General features: G+C 40.9%; 1 protein-coding gene across 1 annotated transcript in view; it reads right to left on the reverse strand.

The window, feature by feature from the left end:
* Positions 1-737: 737 nt before the first annotated feature.
* Positions 738-20,849, reverse strand: part of LOC124133202 — an 88,164-nt gene continuing 68,052 nt past the window's right edge. The window contains exons 5-14 of the mRNA XM_046497491.2: positions 20,598-20,771; positions 18,007-18,113; positions 16,510-16,615; positions 15,095-15,377; positions 12,018-12,082; positions 11,523-11,597; positions 9,257-9,406; positions 7,080-7,186; positions 5,581-5,692; positions 738-3,360 (exon numbers count right to left, since the gene is read on the reverse strand). Of these exons, the coding sequence (XP_046353447.1) occupies positions 3,104-3,360; positions 5,581-5,692; positions 7,080-7,186; positions 9,257-9,406; positions 11,523-11,597; positions 12,018-12,082; positions 15,095-15,377; positions 16,510-16,615; positions 18,007-18,113; positions 20,598-20,771 (1,436 nt within the window). The 3' untranslated portion in view covers positions 738-3,103. The remainder of the gene's footprint in view (positions 3,361-5,580; positions 5,693-7,079; positions 7,187-9,256; positions 9,407-11,522; positions 11,598-12,017; positions 12,083-15,094; positions 15,378-16,509; positions 16,616-18,006; positions 18,114-20,597; positions 20,772-20,849) is intronic.

Genomic DNA, 20,849 nt, shown 5'->3' on the forward strand with positions numbered 1-20,849 from the left:
ATGTGGACCCCCGCTTTTATGGACAATCACTGTTAGGAACTTGTACAGAATCTTATTACTCCGTTAGTCGGTACTAAAGGTGTTTTTCCGGACGTTTTTACTAGGAACGGTAACGTCCTGCATAACGAGGTTCAGGTATATAGAGGTTATTAGTTGAGTGTGTTTCCGTATCATGAAGTCATATACCAGGAATAAAAATTGCATAAATAAAAAAAATGGAGATATATATTTTCTATTCCTAATATTTGATATTTACGACACGTAAACACACGAGGGTAAATGTCTTTATCTATGATGTCAAACTTAAAATAATGTTCAGAAGTAACTTTAGAAACCCCATTTGAATATAGTGTCACATAGCGCCAAATGTTTTGGCAGTCATGTTTGTCGACATAATGCGCCACACATCGGAAAATCTATATCTAAACTTATTGGCATCCTTCGTCAATAGTTTATTGAAAAAAGCAGACATTGAATCGATGTTTGGAGGTTAAATTTAGTTCCTGCCTGGTGATCTCGTTTGGAATCTTATCTGATCGTGATACCAAATTGATCGGATAGGTTGGCTGCAGAGATAACACTGTTATCATTATATTACATGATAAACTAGCATTTCAGAAGAGACAATGTCCTACTTTCTAAATGTAATTGTTTTATCTGTTTAGAATTGCAAAAAATATAATAACTTTAAGATATATTTTACATAGATAATGTACATATATAAAAGCAACGATGAGTCATATTTTATACATATTTTATTGCGAGATATACTTTATACATCCACTGTACATAATTTCGTCCATGATTTTACAAAACTGATCCAGTATCTTACAGCAGATTAAAAACTCTGTGTACATTATCGATACGTACAGCATCAAATCACGTGTGTGTAACACTGCCAGGTTCGAACCAGCAAAGCACAACCGACAGACAAGGGCCACAGAACCAAACACCTACACCAGAGTTGTCTGCCCCTACACTGGGTGACCTTCAACAAAGGGAGAGCATCCAGGTAGAGAACCGACAGGCCGACATTAATCAAGTGTGACCCGATACGGGTTTAACAAAAACAAAAATAGTTTAGTCTTAACACTGTTGATGAATGTGTTGAATAATTTTGAATGTGGCAGAAACGGATACGTATTCAAACGTTCGCATCAAGTATATTCTTCATTTTAAAGAATTTAACAATTTCTAAAAGTTCTTTTAATGTAAATAATTAATATTAAGTAGAATTGTTTGCAATATATTGGCCGTAAAATAGACAGAATTACAAGCAAATATATTAATTTCATTGTGGGTGGTGTAATATTATTTTCATCTTGCAAGATTGTATATTGATCACATACACTGCAGGATAAATAATTGAAATAACCAATTCCATAGCAAACAAGTTAATTACTAAATCACTGAATATTACGTCATATAAACATGTGTTCAATATTAACAATAAACATGACAAAATCAATGATTATCCACCAAATAAACATGGCCACGATGGAGATTAATGAAATTTGCTTTGGTAAAAGCAGGAAACCCTGTGCCCTTTTGTTGGACATGACATCGAAGAAAAACTGAATTGTCTGACCAAGGTCAGACCCCGTTGTTCAAGGTGAAGGTCGGACGCACGGACACACGATTTATAGCTGATGAAATGGGGAAGGCACGTACACAGTGTCGTTATCGCCCGGGAGTGGAGCCAGGGTGGATCCAGATGGGATCCATTTGGAGCCCGGGTGAAACATGCGCATCTCGGACGATTGTAGGAAGTGACTAATCACAGCTCTACACCATAATAGGCTCTGTCGCGGAGTGATATACAAGAAAATAGCGCCATGGCGCAGGAAACAAATGATTGTATGATTGTATGTTCCTAATTTGGCAGAGTGTATACATAGCAAAATAGTTGATATCCATTCATTCAAAACACCGTGTCTCGTTAGTCATTCATATACATAGTAAGTGTTTGTGGTATCCAGTCACCGTGAATACTCTTTTGAAAAAAACACATGTAACTATAACAAATAAATATTCAACCATTAACAACGTCTTTGGAAACACGTACACTGCGAACAGCCGTGTTGTCCAGATCTATATACTATTCCTCTGCATCACAAACACCAAACAGTATCGATATCATATCTCAACTCGCATATAGCCGTCATAATGAAATTGGCATCTTAAAATGACGTCATGATAAAGATGATGATGATGATGATGATTAGGATGATGGTGATGATGATGATGATGATGAAAGAGCACTTGGATCGTCTGGGGATATGTCCGATTCTCTTAGAATAGTATGCCGTCATTGTAGCAGCGTGCCGAAACGAATCCTTCTGCGTGAACAGACAGCTGTAACAAAGAAAGACTCAACACCAACTTGCCATTTTGTAATAACAGCTTCCTCTAACCGAATGTGCGTGCTGGGTGAATGAGAAGCGGAAACACGTGACGTCATTTACACCCGGCGCATGCGCACCAAGATTGGCTCGGTAGTCCCCTGGGCTAGTTATTGTCTGGGTAATAATATGATACACGTCTGCACATAAGTTCCTCTTAAACATAATTATGTATAGCCAATATGGCGATCGCCCAACACAGCAACTTTCATTCTTGTAGAAACGCTCATCTGTACTATCGTACTGGTTATGACGTTTATTTAAGACGTTTGTTTATGACGTTAGCCATAATGAATGTTTGCTCACTGAAATCCAATGCAGACTTCTTTCTCACACACATCATAAAGCATTTGGGTAGTTGCTTCAGACTGAACTTGTGTCTATTTTCTTGTGATTCCAACAGGACAGTGTTTGTACCCTTTTAGAAAAGCACGCCTCTATCCTAGAAGGTCGCGCTACGCCTTGAGCAACGTCCAGATGTGGAATCACTTCTTTCGTTGTGGGATTGCCAGTGCCCGATTCAGTATAATCTTTATGACATGAATACAAAACGGATAATATCACATATCTGTTCGCTCGATAGGAATGTTGAAACAGATTTCTGACAACGATCACCCAGCAAGTGCCCCGAATAGGGACCTTGGAGGGCCTCTTGAGCACAATGTCATGATGTCATGATGTCATGGTCCTTGACGGTCATGTCACCTTAGCGATGACAACAGTGTCACAAGCACACATAGAAGAGTTACACACAGTGAACAGGTCCGCCTTGTGCCTGTGTTTATGATTGTGATGTCTTTCTTATCCAGCTGGGGGATAGTATTATGGTTATTGTCACTATATCCTCGGTTGTCTCGACCCCCCCTCACGTCATGAGTGTGTCCCTCTCCCTCCGCCCTGGTATGGGGGTTCGTACTCGGCTGGGGCTGGACCCTCCGATCGGGAGTTTTACAGGCTTCTGAAAAATGATGACATCGACGTTATTAGAAAGACAGAAAACTCCGATCTGTTTAAGGACGTTTCTTCAAACCTTATTCTCATGGGGAATCAAAAATGGATCAGTTGGTCTCCGTGTCCTACTAGAATGTATAGTTCCTAATTCTGATTGCTCACACTAACAACCCTTGGTTTGGCTGTTCCTGGACGTGCGCTACCGTAGTGTGACTATCTTACGACAAGCAATGTAACCTCTGACGGCTAGTCTGGATCTACAGCCACCAATACTTGCCGTAAGAGGCGACTATGCATGTCCTAAGAGGCGACTAACATGATCGAGTGGTCAAGCTAGTTGACTTGGTTAATACATGTTATCGTATCCCAATTGCGTGCATCGATGTTCATGACGTCAACCACTGGATTGTCTTGTCCAGACTCGATTATTTACAGACCGCCGTCATACAGCTGGAATTTTGCTGAGTGTGGCGTTAAACAACAAACAAACAAAACCTAAAGGCGCAAAATTGAATTCCATTGACATTATCATATCTCAATTATAATCTCAGTTATGTTTGTTGTTTTATGACACATCAGCAATATTCCTGCAATATCAGCCTGTATCTAGGATACGGACCTGACTAGCCGGTGATTGACATTGAGTAACATGGAGAACGGTGATGACACGACAAGCAAGAGAACACGACGGACCTATAATAACCCGGATCCACAAGGGGGAAAGAAAATTTAATAAAGGTTCTTAAAACATCGACATAAACAGCTGTATTGTCAGAAGATCTCGAGCATATAAACTGCTAATGCTTGATAGAAGCTGAGATAGAGTTGTACAATCACGAACGCACACACTTCCTGGAATATCTTAATGGCCTAGACTTTCATTCCAGCGATACACGAGATCTGCCCCCAAGCATTGTTAATGCAAATTAATTGAAATATAAATTGATCCTTGTGCTTTCTGAATTTCAGTATCTTTGGAATCCTGTTTCAAGGGCGATTTCAAACTTCAACCATGAGCTAAAACGAGAAATTACTTGTAATGCAAACCAACTGCCGGCCCTAACTGCGAACAGGTCGAATTGCAAACAAACTCACCGAAATGCGTGGACTTCAACAGAACGCGTAGTGCGGCCTAAATTTGGATTACATAAGTTGAATTTGTCAAATTTGATGACTCAGGTAGAGTGGAGAGAATGAAAATCAATAAATCGGGTCATGGTGACCTACTTGAAATATGAACGATAGAGCGGGTTTTATAGGTTCTCAATTGAAATGGTATTTGTAACAACAATGTTTGAAGAAGGATTCAAATATAACAGCAACTGCCGTAACAGACTGTTATCTCGAAAAGGAAAGAGTAAATATGTTTGATGCATATTATGTGATGAATAAAATCCATCTGGACCATGATGTTAAAATGCAAGCCAAATGGTCCGAGGGTATTTGAGATGGCATCCAAAGGGTATTTAATGATTGTAGTTCAAAGTTTAGGGGATAGGTATTCCAAGGGAGAGGATTCAGAGATCAAATCAAACCTTATTGAATAACTGTAGAACAAGGCTTTTCGGGGAATGTATTCCCTGGGGATTTGTAAAAGCTATTCCTAAGATTTATAAGAAAGGTATTCCATGGGAATTAGGGAAATGTTGTCCAAGGGTATTCCAGAGGGTATCCCAATGGTATTTGTGGATCTATTTGGGGAAGGCGGTCCAAGGGTATTTGGGGACGATTGTATTCGGAGCAGGTATCACAAGGCTACTTTGGTGTGGTATGTCCAGGTCATATTAGAATACAACCACAAGGGCATTGGGAAATCATTTCAGACGGTATTCTAAAGTATTTGGGAAACGAATACAAGTGTATTTATTGAAGATATTTACGTCATTAGTTTAAGCGTATTTGGGATGGTATCCCAATGGAATTTGTAGATTGCAGTCCATATCATTTGGGGAAGCAGTTCCAAGGGTAGTTGGGGACTATATGACAACTATATTCGGAGCAGATATTCCAAGGATACCGTAACGGTATATCCATATTAGAATACAATTAAAGGGTATTTGGAAAGCAAATCCTGGTATATTTTGAGAAGGTATTCCAACGATTTGGGAAAGGTATACAAGGTTATATAGGAAAGATATTCACGGTATTAGTTTAATGGTACTAAGGAAGGTATTTCAAGGGAGGAAGTGAAGAGGCCATTGTTAAATCCAGCCATGCTATAACTCACGTCGGGAAGGTTGTATGATGACGCCGATTGGCTTCTTCATCATTCGAAGATTACCCCCTCCACACTCCTCCTCCGCAACCAGCTCGAACCCGTCTATGCTCTCCTTGTACACCTGCAGACAAGACAAGCACACCTGCACAACACGTGTCCTTCGATGCAGCACACCACTACCGTTCATCTGGACGCTGCCAGTCCAACGTAAATCGTCCTGATTTACATAACCAAACATTTTGGACCAAACGAAAATGTCAACTGAAAAAATGGTATAAATTTGTATTCAAATACACGTTTAAATATGGCTGAAACGAGTGGAAAAGACAAATTGTTTCAACTACAAGAACAAATATAACAACGAGCCAGCCCGTGACCTAATTATCTTTGTTTGCTATAATTTTGTACTGTCCTTATCTAAATCTCTTAAGAAAATCAGTTTGGATAAAATACTTCCTAATGTTCGAATATATATAAAAACCTTCTTGAAAATACGTTAAATCTTGTTTTTGGGGGGCAAATTGTAACTTGAATTATACATTAAGTGTTGTTTTTGTCCATAACATGCACGTGTTGAAATGAAAAAAAACCTTAATGTAATTTCTTTGAACAAATGTGACAGCTTTCACAATGATTTCTCAATGTTTTCCACATCATCCTGAAGTATGCAGACTCAATGGCCCAAAAGAGTCCTCGTATATTTTTCTAGCATTCTTGGGAACAGATGATTTGTTTTAAAAACAACCCGGAATATCTCCACCCAACTCCCATTATCAAACTGACGTCCCCTTATCTAAACTACCATGATAAACATTTGGCCAAAGACAGTATTATTTCACCATCATACAGATGCAATGCATCATTGCCACTGTCTGTTCCCAACAGTGCCCTACCACCCACCCAAGCGTCTCCATGTTGGAAGTATCTATCAATGTTAGGCATTAAGAGCTCATAAATCTACAGTCATATTTCAAGGCATCTTCCTCGAAGACATTAGCGTATAATTAAAGTCTTTCACGCAGCAATAAACCCAGCTATGGAGTATTAGGCTGAACGTGTGTATATGAGGATGTGGATACAAGATTGTTTGTTGTCACTCTCTATCAACATACTTATTATAAATCAAGCAACCAAAGTATTAAACGGTGGCTGCTTTTTGATGCATAACAACAACCAAATGGTGTCTGTTTCTTCCATCTGTGCATTTGAAAGGGAATCGACCTTCTTGTTCTGCTTTTTGTCAGTCTTGGTTTAAGTGCAAGCGTGTTGATCACATGCAAGTGCAGTTCATCGGTCATTTGGAATAATTTCTTTCTACTTCAGTGGAATCGTAATGATGTAATATCTAGTGGTATGCATGTTGGTGAGTTATCTCCCTTACCCCCTTGACACGAAGCCGGGTGGGCCTTTGCTGAAAAGGCAGTTTGTGTCATTTGTCAATAACGGAATGGGAAAATGTTAGAGGTGGGACCAAAAAACAAGGAGGAGAGCCCGTGACAACTACCCACCAGACAGTCGGACACCTTTTGGATGGTGTCGCCCGGCTTGCTTGTTATGATGTACTGGGCACCCGTCGGGTGCTCCGTCCAGTTCTGGTTGCACTGGAAGAGCTCCACTGAAATAATAATAATAATAATAATAATAATAATAATAATAATAATAATTATAAATGAACTATGCTGAGAACAGTATAACTGGTATACCTTTCGGCTTCAAAGAAAAAATTGAAAAGGTTATGCAAATTTGCTTAAAAAATGTGTCAATTTCCACCAGCAATCGCATTTCTGTCTCCAAACTGACAGTATACAATATTTAAGAATTCATTCTGTAAAGCAAGACGCGTTCATAAATGTATAATTGAGAGATGCTTTATAAATACATGCAAAATGCAGAAATGTCACGCAAACTGCCGTGTCCAAAGTGATTTCACTCCTACAAAAAAATCTCCTCTGAAAATATTTGTACAGCTTCCACTCAATTGATGGTGACAACCACACCATGAAAAAACATTTCAAACATAGAAATAAAGTCCAATTGAATTCCATTGTGACACAATGAAAATTTTAGGGAAAAAGTGTGAGTTTTGATTGATCTTCGTTTCAGATCTTCCGCAAAATACGAGAAATTGAGTTGTGGAGTTTCTTATGTTGATTGCTAAATAGCCTGTTATGGTGGCAACGCGGCCTTGTCGACCAATAGCGAACATAACGGTACATGACAGTTAATCTGGAGGAAATTAGCCTCACTCCAAAAAATAGTTCTTGTTAACTAAAACAGGTCTGAGTAATCCCAGTGTGGCGAATTCAGCGCTGAATATGTCAAGTTAATTAATTCCCAGGGAATTAGCAAAAATCTTTCGTTGAAATGGTTCATGCTAAGCAATTTGTTTACAAATAAAGTTGTGTTTCTGACAAATTGTTTCCACTGCAGTATTGCATCAATGCCAGAGCACCGGGGTATCCAATGGGATTGGGACTTTCTTTCCTCAGTCGTGACTTCATAACCTTTCAACAACCATTTGGAAGTGAAGAAACACCCAACAGTGATTCCATACATCATAAAACAAGACAACCGTTTTGAAAATGAAAAACCCAAAATCAATTACAACTAACTGACGATGAAAACGACTAATCATCGTTTATGAAACACGCTATTTGTTTTTTCTGTAAAACATGGTAAAATTGTGCGTTTGCACTAACGTTTGTAATGACCGTCGAGGATTTAACATGAAAGGTGGAGTAATTGTTTTCGGCTAAATCTAATTCTAGCAGATGCCTTCAATATAACAAATCACTATTTTGCACTAACATGCCCTATCAGTGAGCCCAGATTGTCTACCAGGGCCTCTTCATTACCGCAATATACAAACATAACAGTCTACCGGCTGAAATTATGGTTTTATAATTGATGCATTTTGTGATTTATGTTCACGTGGAGAAAGTCAAACTTCTGCTTCTAATACATCACATTATCATAGCAAACCGATGACCATACGGTGTTTACATTGGATGGACCTTTCCTTCATTTTTTTCTCATTTTTTAGACTCGAGCAATTTACATAGGAAACACATGATTTATTTCAGAAAATAGTTGAAAAATAATTTCGCCGGAGGTTTTACTTAAAAAATGTTTCGCTCGATATGCTGGGCGTCCATAAAAAATGTTAGGTTTATCCTCTCGGGGATAACAAATGTATGTATTTGGTGTCTACATTTCACAACATTGAAGGCACATTCGAGTTTGATTTCAAAGATTTCAAAGAGCGTCATCACATTCGATAATGCTTTCAAAACGTCTTGTGGTATGTGCAAGACAATTCCAAATTTGACGCATCAGTGATGTCCTGGGCAATTTTGTCTTTTTTTTCAGGTGTAAAATTGACTTGCCCTTGCATGTGTTTGTGACGGGTTCCACCGGTGGAGCAGGATATGCTCACCTTTTCGCAAAAACACCTGCTGACGACATTATTTAGTAATTTATAAACACATGCTTATTGGTGTGGTCAGAATCGTACAATAGACAGTGATATCAGCAGGGATTTCTTATGATTATGGAAATGGAATTTGTCGTTTTTATTGAAGTAGTGACCGAGAAAATATTCTGTTCCTTTCAAATACCCCCACTCCCACCCACCTTTAACTATTAAATGGTCAGTTTCTTATGTTATATTTATCACTAAACTCACCTGTGTGGTGTCCAGAAGGGCAGGAAGCTTTGATGGCCATAATTGACGAGTCCGAACATCCTATCTCGATCTCTCCTCGACAGTCGGACATTTTGTCCACGTACGAATAGCTTCCAGGAAGCGGGCATGGCACAACTCGAGATTCCATGGCTGTGGAGATTAAGAGCAGTTACACATATATCAATCTACACACATTGCAGGGTTAGGACAGTCACTGGGTCATACGCATTAACGACGTAGGCGTAGGTTACCTGAAATGAGGGGTCGAATCTGGCATAGACACACCAAGGTGAACACCGATTCCCGTCCTTGAGGTACGACGATAAACTAGCGTACAAACCAATGACTGATAGCGAGGGCATTATTATTGCACGCCGCAGGGGCACGATGACAAACCAGCACCATCAGCACCCAGCGTATAGTTTCCCAAACCAGCGGTTGATAGCGAGGGCATCAATTCACGTCGTCACGGCAATATGTTACACTAGCTCTGCCAGCACACAGCTGTGTGTTTTCCAAACCAATGGTTGATAGCGAGAACATTAATTCTCGATGGGGTTCGATGATAAACAACCCTTGCCAAAACAGAGCTGAAAGGTTTTGGTCATTGATTAACGCCGATTTTCCACGAAGGGCGTGTGCTTTCCTAAAGCCAAAATAAAAATCTCTGGACTCTGTCCTTTTTTCGATCACCGCACCGGACACAAAACAGACTTGGCAAGACCTTACTCTCTCCTTACACTCCAACGAACACAGAGAGAAAAGGCGCCGCACAGTTTCAATTATTTGAGTATGTTGAAAGCATGTTTTGCAAACTCGTATTCCAAATGAAATGGGCCTAATGATTAGAAACAGATTTGTTCCCTCGCCGTTTCAGAACTGATGGAAATATCGTTTCTAAGTGCTGGCCTAAATGTGGAGGTGCCCACAGTCCCCTCCGCTCAACCGTATTGTAATGCAATGGCTTGACGACTAATTAGCGCTAGAAACAATTACTTTAGCCCGCTACTCCAGCATCCAGCTCCGTGTTTCAATCAACGAAGTGTGCACACGGTGACCCGCTATAAAGACAGTCACTACTTCAGTCTAGCGCCCTACCTTTAATCACGGACTGATCAATATTTGATACAATGATTACATCAGGGCGAGATCGCGACTTGTTTTACAGTGGGGAAGACTTAGGCTATCGCAGAGAGAAATCTGAAAAACGTTGAAGGGATTAGCGCAAACGGGCACGCATCGCACGTGCGAAGGAACAATAGTCCTCTCATTGGCGCTCTGGTGGACGAGATGCAGTATTGATCAGCTTGTACAAAGCTAGATTTTGCCTCTGGAACCACACAAGTTGGAGAAAAACCGTTTCCTTTTTGAACACACATGTCAAATTCATCAAGGGGGCAGCTGAATGGAGCTTTTGTTTCGACCTGCCTTTGCAGTCTGCGTGGCTTCTCTCGGCAACATGGCGGCCAGTTCCGGTGTCCAGGCACAAACTAACGACTCATGAAAGGCACGTTTTGGGATAAGTGATACTAATATAAATGAACCAGGAAAACCCTTGATAACCCTATTGTCGATATTTAAAACACGTGCTGTAATGTCAGAGCAGATTTAATCTGACATAACAGTGGTTTAATTGTAGCCAGCATCGACATGAACGTCACGGAGAAACATCTTAGAAACGAGCTGGGTATCATATGGTAATCAAGGCTGGATGGTCGAGGCATATCGCCGGCAGCAACTGGGGCGATCTGTCAGCGGAGTCGGAAACATCACGACGACTACGATAGAGCATGCATGTTTCAGATACATCTCACACACATTGGTCTATCAGATGCATGGATCTCTGTTGTTTCAAGTTACCATTCTCGATTGCTCACAAAGGCAAGGCTGAAATGTCTGTCACTGTATGGTCATATTACACGTACATGCTACGTGCATCTATAACTATACGAAATAGGAGTTGCGTTGTATTTGCTATCTCAATCATGCATCTTTCACCACTGACTCGTGACGCACTTACAATCAGAAGCATGCATTTATTGCCATAGAGATTCACTTCACACATGACCAGCATGACACATGTGCAATCAGAAGCATGCATTTATTGCCATAGAGATTCACTTTACACATAACCAGCATGACACATGTGCATTCAGAAACATGCATGCTTCTCCTTTTAGGGTTTCACCTAACACTTCAGTAGCACAACGTATTTACAATAAAAAACATGCGTTTATCACAGGATGTCACTGAATTCTATACTTACGAAGTATGACGTATTTGTGGACGTTGTCGAAGCTCCATTCGTTACACGCACGTTCCTGGTCGTTCACAGGCGTACCTAAAACAGATTAATTATGTAACTAAACAAAATTATCTCAACAATCCATATTACAAGCTTCCTTCCATTCACACTAGTTCTCCAGTAAACTTGAAAGAAAACCATTTAAATACGTCTGTCACAGATGGTCGACTTTGAATTCAATAATAATCAGGACGTAATACGATTTCATTTGACGTCACGTCAGTGTCTACGTTACACAAAGTTAGAGTACCCCCTACGTGTGACAGAAACTCTCCATCTCAAACCGCTATACAGTATCAAGTAATACTTACCTTAAAAAGTTTTGGGAAACTTTTCGCAGCAGTTTAAACATTGCAAATTGATCAGCGTTCATAATGCATGTAACCGTGTACCATCACCAGTGGAAGCGTCTCAGACGCTGGTATATACACTGACGTAATGTAATTGACCACTCACCAAGCATCAGTTCCACCACGGCCGGTCCCCTCTTCCTCAACCTCAGACACTGGTACTTGGACACACTGAAACACGAGAAAAAAGCCAGACGTGATGAGATTGAAAATCAAATGGCCCCAAACCTATGGTGCCTGCAATGGGCACCACTGAGCCACGCTGAAGCCCTAAGGAAGGGAAAAAGATACACAGCCGGTGTGGTTTTTATTGGTATTGATTTTTACAAAATCCTTAAGTAAATGTTATTGAAACTGCAAGCTATGGACCACCTTCTGGCTATATGCCAAGCTTCATTGGTTGCTCGGTGCCTTCTGAAGTATGTCATAGTGAAGGGAGATATCCTACGGTTAGGTGCATTGACACCCAAACGTCTTGGATAAAGGAACTGAGAAATTTGGTCACCTCAAAAACAGGAAGCATGCCCCCTAAATGGGGGAGTATAGGATGGTAATACTGTTATAACACCTACGTAATGATACACCCTCCAGCATAAGCACATATATGTGATGATTCTACTAATGTGTAAGAGAGGGACTCGACAATGATGTGTTTCCAGTCAGTATCGATTCAGTCAGCAAAGGGAGCATTGGTAGTTTAGCTGTCCGTTTTACACTCTGCCGTGCATACAGTTAGGCTGGAAACAACTGATCAACCCGCCTTGAAAACAAACCGAGTTTTAATTTGTTCGGTATATTAAAATTAAAGCGATAAAACCTTTTCATAATCATAAATAATCCCTGCTTAAAGGGTCAAGTGTAGGGTTCCGACTATCAACGGATTGTGTCGTACATTGGTGAACACGAGTATCGTAGAGGATGCGTGTTGCGTACGTAAGTGAGCACGGCTATCGTAGATGTTGGTAGCGCGCGTCGGTGAACACGGTTATATTAGAGGATGTGTGTTACTGCGCATCTGAACACGGGATGTGAGTACTGTAAAGTGCGTAACCTGTAGTGCACGGCTATCGTACGTACGTAGTGTGAACAACTCCACAATCCAAATGATATAGATAATGTAATTTTAAATTCTCGAGTTGCAGTTTATCAATAGCGACATCATTTTCAAACATCGTAGATCCTTATCACTAGGATTGTCTGATCCAGTCTGTTATCATACAGCTGGAATATTTCAGGGTGCTTATTTAAACAAGAAACAAAAATTAGGGCTGGGATGAGAGTCAAACAGGTTGTACACGATGTCGCAGTATGTGATGGTGGTGACCATAATTTCAGTTACCATCTGTCTCGCATCACACTTGTAACATCCCTGATGGCTTCAAGGCCCCGTGGAGCCTAATGCGACTCCAGACAGTAGGCTCCAGGGGCAAAGGAGGAATAATTCCTCGTCACTTTGTCACCAACATCCTTTCCTGATCCACTCTTAGACTCTGGGACACTTGCAGAGTTCTTTCTATTCTTCACCCGTCTGGTCTTGAAGAAAACTGGCGTGAAAACAACTAAATAATTTAACCCACTTGGGTCAGCAACGCTTCCAAGCACTATAAAGTAAATTAAGTAGTTTTTTGGTCAGAGCGAAGGCTAAGACGCTGATAGCCAAGCCGCCTGGTACGACCCCATGTTGAAGGCCGTCTACTTGAAGATGGACATAGCTACGTTACACTACTTAATATTTAACCATTGAGCTTCAAGTGATTGAAACAGGTCAAAGCCAAGACACATTTGTTCACTAGGCCCACCATTCTAGCTTGTATCAATACCTAGCCGGCACTGCTGTCTCGTATTGACTGGCAACTACCAAAGCAATCGGTCTCCCTCACTCTGCCCAATTGAAACCAAGCAGCATCTACACAAGGCAAGAGGTGCAAGCATCGGGCACTTGGAGCCAGGATTAGTCAAGGAAAATATTAGTGGTGACTTCATTCAAAGGAAGGATCAATTATAGAATTGTCCTCGCAGACAATTAGGGTTTGCTATTCTAAGTAACTATGACGAATGTTTCGCGAAGGGCAGCAGCTGTGGTAAAGTCAAGGAAGGATTACAGGAAGCAGCATTGGTGCTTCTCCACGTTATGCTGAGAAGACTTCCGCTACTTGTACTTACGTAGTTAAAAGGGTTCCTGACATTTTACCTTTCGTCGAAGGTGCAGTGTCTTTTGTTTGCAATAATATTGTTTCATAGTCTTTAAGTAGACCCTCGACTCAGAAGCACAACACTTTAATACCCAGATGAAACAAAGCATCGAGTCACGGAAAGATTCAAGAAATAACAATTGCAGTCAGAGTCATCATCCAGTGTATCATAAAATGCATTTATAGATTTGATGGCTGACTTTCCAGTAAAACAAATATCAGCTGGTGCTTATTTAGGCGATATGGCATTTTAACATAATGGTGAACATGTTTAAAGATCAAATAAACTGTAAGGAAGTTGGTTTGCAATTGGCAAAAATGAATAAGATGAATTTGTTATTAATGAGTGAGTGAGTTGGGTTTAATGCCGCGTTGAACAGTATTCCAGTTATGTCACGGCGTGTCAGCTTAATGTGGGAGGAAAACCCGAAGTGATACAGGTTTCAGACGTTTACCACTTCGGTGAAACCTACGAGCACGGGTATGGTGCTGACCCACCAAGAAACAATATCGGGGATTCGAACCCACGATCATAGGTTTTAAGGGACACATTTCTGTCCCTTTATTATTAATGCCCAGAATATATGATAGTTACGGACATTAGCGAGAGTGAGTATCATTTTACGCCGCTTTCAGCTGTATTTGACAATCTCATGGGAACCAGTAACGGCTTTGCTTATTGTACACAGGGAAAAGAACACGTGTATCTTCGTCGGGTGGAACGAACGCCGTTACCACTCGGCTACCCATCGCTAATGATCACAGCTACACAAACTCATTGTTTATATAGGAAACAACAGCCGCCTTCTAATTTTCTATGTTCTATCTTTGGAAGGAAATGGTAGCTCCGGCAATGTGAGAAAATATTGTTTCGCTCCATGGAACCCAAAACCATTTCCCGTAAGAACAAAAACATAAATTTTCTTAGGATTCCAAAAATTGTTGACAGGTTACATAATGTTTGTGTTGAAAAAGAAGAATGAATACATACCATGAATCATTTGTTGTGTAGGTAATAAAGTCCTTGCTGTATGTCTGACTCGGCCACGTCGCCGTGTTGTCGCTGATGTCGGGTATTTCCTCCACGATCCCCATGCACCTCACCGACATCAGCGCCGACCGGCCACCTCTTCGTCCACCAACGTTGAAGATGCGGAACTGCTCAATATCTTCGTCCAGCACAAACCGGAATTTGCCGGCAATATCTCGCCATTCTCGTGACACCGACAGAAACTCGTTGAAGGAACAGGAAGGTGGTGTCCATTTCACAGCCCCTGAGACAGAATGGATGGGTGAGTGAGTGAGTAAAAGAAATTCACGTCTTTGGCAGTGTTTTAGTCATATCACAAGATGGTGGGTTTCGTGAGGGACAGTACTCGCAGATATACTACTTAAAAGAGACCCCTGAAGATCCGGGGTAGAATAGATCTTCAGCAACCCATGCTTGACGTAAAAGGCGTCTATGCTTGTCGTAAGAGGTGACTAACGGGATCGGGTGGTCAGGCTCGCTGACTTGCTTGATGCATGTCATCGTATCCCAATGGATCGATGCTCATGATGTCAATCACTGGATTGTCTTGTCTAGACTCGATTATTTACAGACCGCCTTCATATAGGTGGAATATTGCTGAGTGTGGCGTTAAACATCAAACAAACAAAACAAACAAACTTAAAAGAAGTGAAGTCCCACCCGATTCTTTCATATTACTATAGGGGCGGTCGGGTAGCCTAGTGGTTAAAGCGTTCGCTCGTCACGCCGAAGACCCGGGTTCGATTCCCGACATGGGTATAATGTGTGAAGCCCATTTCTGGTGTCCCCCGCCGTGATATTGCTGGAATATTGCTAAAAGCGGCGTAAAACCATACTCACTCACTCACTCACTCACTCACTCATATTACTATAGGTAATCAGCCTTGCCATGACATGACATCTACCATGACAGATTACTTACAGTTATATGAAAGAATCGAGTGGGCCTTAACTTCTTTCGAGTAATATATATGTGGACTGGTGTTATTTATTCCTGTGATATACAAGTGCAGATGTGGGGCAGACCATTTGAATTTCTGGAGGAAGAGGTTTTTAAACATATAACGTTTTCCGGAAAATGCTGAAAAAAATACTTTGGCGTCTTGTTTTAACCCCCAACTGAAATGTAAAGGTTTGGTCCCTTGCACAGGACGAAAGGTGCTGATGTACCAAGATAAATATCCTTTGTATACTCTTCCTATAGACTTAGATATATACAACATACACATTGTTTAGACTGCGATTTTCAACATATACAAGCCTTAGATGTTATTTTCAAAGCTTGTATATATTGTATTTGGGGGAAATAAATCATCGCTTTTCTTCCTGTGGTAGGTTCTTGGTGGTGGTAGGGGGTTGGGGGTGGGGATACTCACGGGACAGAGACATGGTGAGGTATCCCGTCCTGGGGCTCTGTATTCCTTGACATGTGGGGTCAGCCGACATCGCCATCTGACCCTGGGACCCATAGAAACTGTACATCTGCAGCAGAGATGATGTAGAAACATCACGTAAGGTAACATTGTCAGTGAATCTACGAAAATCGTTTATTAAAAATCAACATTAAACAGAAAAACAACTAGTTTTATAAACTGTTTTCTTTCACGTCTATATGTGCAACTATATGAAAATAATGAATTATATTAGATGACAATAGCTTTCTTTCGTTCACTTAATGATTTATTTATTTGGTTGTCAAATACTTCTTTTTGTTGACTTATTCCAGCAAACATTCATTCACTACAATTATTCATGACTTTGTGATATTTAACCCTAATATTTTCATAACGCTCGAGGCAGCCAGGAGGAAATGTGGAAGTACATGGTATCCCGGGTCACCATGACAACAAAGACAACTTCTTTTTTAGATCCAATGAAGACAAGAAATTCTGCAACTGCACAGAAGGGGATCGTGCACGAATTCCTGTTACAAGTATGACACGGCTCATATACATCTCTGCTCCTTCAGCAAAACCTCCAATAGGAATTTCAAGATATGTTTTTCGTGTAAGCATGAGTTTGATGACATTATGAGCGGGAGATGTTATCTGACGTAAAGTTCGGGGGGAAGCTAGAGGACCCGCGCAAGGTTTGTTTTTAGATCCGCACCTATATAAACCTAGCTCTGGTTCTACCGCAAACTCGGACCAGTCGAATGAAGGAAGTATATACAATGGACACGATCTAAACGGGATATGAATACAATTGAGTTGGCGGGCGATCTCCTCACGATAACTTCTCAAAGCCAGGCAGAGGCAATCGATGAGCTCGACAGTACGAGGTCGGTGGTCGAGCAACGCGGAATTAAGGAGTGCGTTTTTTTCGTCCCCAATCAACAACCGACGCAGTTGTGGAACATGTCTTATTTTCTGAATGAACGAGTAAACCTGACTGGTAAAAGTAATACTGTAACGACTCTTGGCGATGCTGCACTCTTTCCCTCCGCACAGGGCGAATCTGGGGACTGCAAGTGGTGCTAATTGAAAGGGAAATTGGATGAAGGCATTACACAACTATCAAAGACCTTCTAACTGGATAAGTCGGTATAGCTCCCAGTTGGAATGGCGGCCGCTCGCGGCCAGATCCCGTCACCAGGCAAGGTAAACTTTACATATGGAATGTAAATCTCTTATATCATTAGGCACGGCCACAAAGTAATGGAATGTTTCTTAACACTCTTGAGATTAAACTTCAGAACGATGTCTGCACCACCAACAAACGTTCGACAGGAGAACCAGAAGGGGTGTCGTCTGCTCGGGGGCGAGCAGCCGACACAAATCATGCCGAGCACGTGCTGCACGGGAGAAGATCGCCCCACCAATTACAGGAAGTATTTCTAATTTGTGGAGAGGAATTCTTCGGAAGATACGTACGAAGCAACGGTACATCTGTGTATGTTCCGTTAAGCCAGAACCAGTAAACATTCCATACAGAAAGAAATCGCCGTTGAACCATGTCGCTAGGCATTGGAACTGCATATCTGAAACACCAAGCATGCTTATATCATCATTTGGTAACGGTTTTACTACCAATCTTAATTTCCTAATAGTTGTAGTACAAAACCATTACACCGCGCGCCGTGAAGATCCGGGTTAGAATTGGTCTTCAGCAACCCATGCTTGCCGTAAAAGGCGACTATGCTTTTCATATGAGGCGACTAGCGGGATCGGGTTGTCAAGCTCGCTGACTTTGTTGATACATGTCATTGTATCTCAATTGTATAGATCGATGCTCTTGATATCAATCACTGGGTTGCCTGGTCCAGACTCGATTATTTACTGACTGCCGTAATGTAGCTCGAATATTGCTGAGTGCGGCATTAAACAACAAACAAATAAAAATGATACCCCGCCTAAGAACTCATCTTAAATTGATAACCATTGGTGGAAATTAAGTCATGTATGGCCCTAACATCATATACACCCGACCCGTGAAGATCCGGGGTAGGATAGGTCTTCAGCAACCCATGCTTGCCATAAAAGGCGCATATGCTTGTCGTAAGAGGCGACTAACGGGATCGGGTGGTCAGGTCAGACTTGGTTGAAGCATGTTATCGATATCTAGTGCGTTGATCGATTCTCAAGATATCAATCACTGGATTGTCTGGTCCAGACTATTATATACAGACCGCTGTCATATAGCTGGAATATTGCTGAGTGCGGCGTGAAACAACAAACCAACCAACCAGTCACAGACACCCATTATGCAGACATTTAGACTTGCTGCTACAGTAAAATGATAAATTGTACTTTGCTTATTTGAAATCAATACATTCTCTTTTATAAACGCGATAATATCAACTGAAATAGAACTGCCTTTTCGGATGGTATTTCAAAATTAATATGCCAGCATTGCATGTTCTTTCATCAACTGATTAAACAGAATATTCTTATCAAATATATTTATCATCATTTAGTCTATTGTGAGTCACTCCATAAACTAGCCTCCCTCATAAACGATTATTGGATTTTTGACAGTGGGGAAGATTTAAAGCAGTGGCCATCACAAAGCTTGTCAGGTATTTCAAAAGCAACAATTGCCACGATATTGGGCATCTGTGATATATTGAGCTGGCATTTAAGAATTCTATTGCATGAGAATACACAGCGCGCCTTATTGTGATACTGATGCCAAATGGTGCCAGGTCGTCGAGCCATGCTCTGTTATCACTGGGAACCATATTGCAGTGTGTTTAAGGACTTGACTTTTTGCCGTGGAATGTGAGTAATTCTGACTAATAAAACCTAATGTATGTTTTTTTTAGTCTGAAAAAGGATATTTTGTGATAGGAACTAGTTGATATGTGTTGTCTTATTCACCAATCTGGAAACATATTTTTTGTGCGTATTGCACTAATTGTGTTTTTAATTTGAATTTCCTTCTTTTTTATCTTTAAAACAAAGGATGGAACAATAAGTGTGGATGAATGAATGGGTAAGAATTGTCCCCGTTTTTAAGCAACTGAAACATGACAGTTTCATTTTGAACAAAATTAAAACTTAAAAACTTTCGTGGATGACACTAGCACAGGCAAGGTGCTGAAAGATCGAGGATATCAATCAGGGCGAATATCAGATTCGACATCATGATCAACGAATCCTGGCTAGGCTAAGGGACGCAACTCTGCAAATTGACAGTGCTTTTGCACTCAGGACATATGTGTTTTGGAGTCAGTGCGTTATTTGCAGGTTTTAGTGCTGCTCACAGAAGGAATTAATTTAAATAACATTCATTTACCAGATAAGTTAACTTTAAACGAAGGTCATGTGATGTATTTGACCTTGGAAGCATTAATGGCTTTTCCTTTCTGAAAGGTTTATACAAGAGCTTCCTTTGAAGAATGTTTTGATCTAAGACCTCAAAAGTCAAGAGGACTAGTGTTTGTGTTATATACCAGTTCATGTATCTTTATTCCGAGATACGTCCCCAATTAATGCCAACAAATACGAATTTATTTTGTCAATATTGAACCTGGTAGAGAATGTGTATTTTCTGTATAAGCCAGGTTGCATCAAAGCGATGTGTAACCTTTATTTATGCATGGTTGAGCTAGATTGGCGCTACTACCCCCTAAAATCGGACTATAAGACTGCGATTAAGCGTCGCCAGGCACGACGTGAGCCTTATTAGGTGCTGGCAACCACGATAAATGTCGCCCATAGATCCTAGGTCTGTTCCCACGCCAATAGTATTGAGTCCATTAAAGTTTACTAAGAAGCGAATAATGGGGAAAATCGTTTTATCTTGGTTTCTCTAGCGAGTTTCATCCAGTACAACCATTTCTCCCGGTGGGGTGCCGTAGTACTTTAAATAAAATGGCCTAGTCGCGCTGGCCGTGAAAGGTCAACGTGATTAGACTCAAGTGTGATCATGCGTGTGTACTATACTTTTAAAACCACTGCTTTAACTCTGTGTTCGCGTAATATGACCTTTCAGTCGGTCTGGATGGTAAGCTTTCACATACCTTGATCGCGGGTTTCCGGGGTATGCTGGCACCGTTTATACTTGAAGATGAACTTTGAACTATCCGCACATTCTTGGATTTCGGAAGAAGGGCTGTCACAGTCCCTGTTGGTTTGGTTGTTGTAGGAGAAGGAGTACGGACCCTGGAAGGGGCAGGGCACGGGGACACTCGGTACTGTAATAAAAGGAAGGATATTTTCAAAAAGGTTAATATTTTGGTTAAACGATATATATCATATTGTTTGTTTGTTTG

The sequence above is a fragment of the Haliotis rufescens genome, unplaced genomic scaffold, assembly GCF_023055435.1.
Source record: "Haliotis rufescens isolate VD_foot unplaced genomic scaffold, xgHalRufe1.0.p SCAF_2, whole genome shotgun sequence".
NCBI classification, from domain to species: domain Eukaryota; kingdom Metazoa; phylum Mollusca; class Gastropoda; order Lepetellida; family Haliotidae; genus Haliotis; species Haliotis rufescens.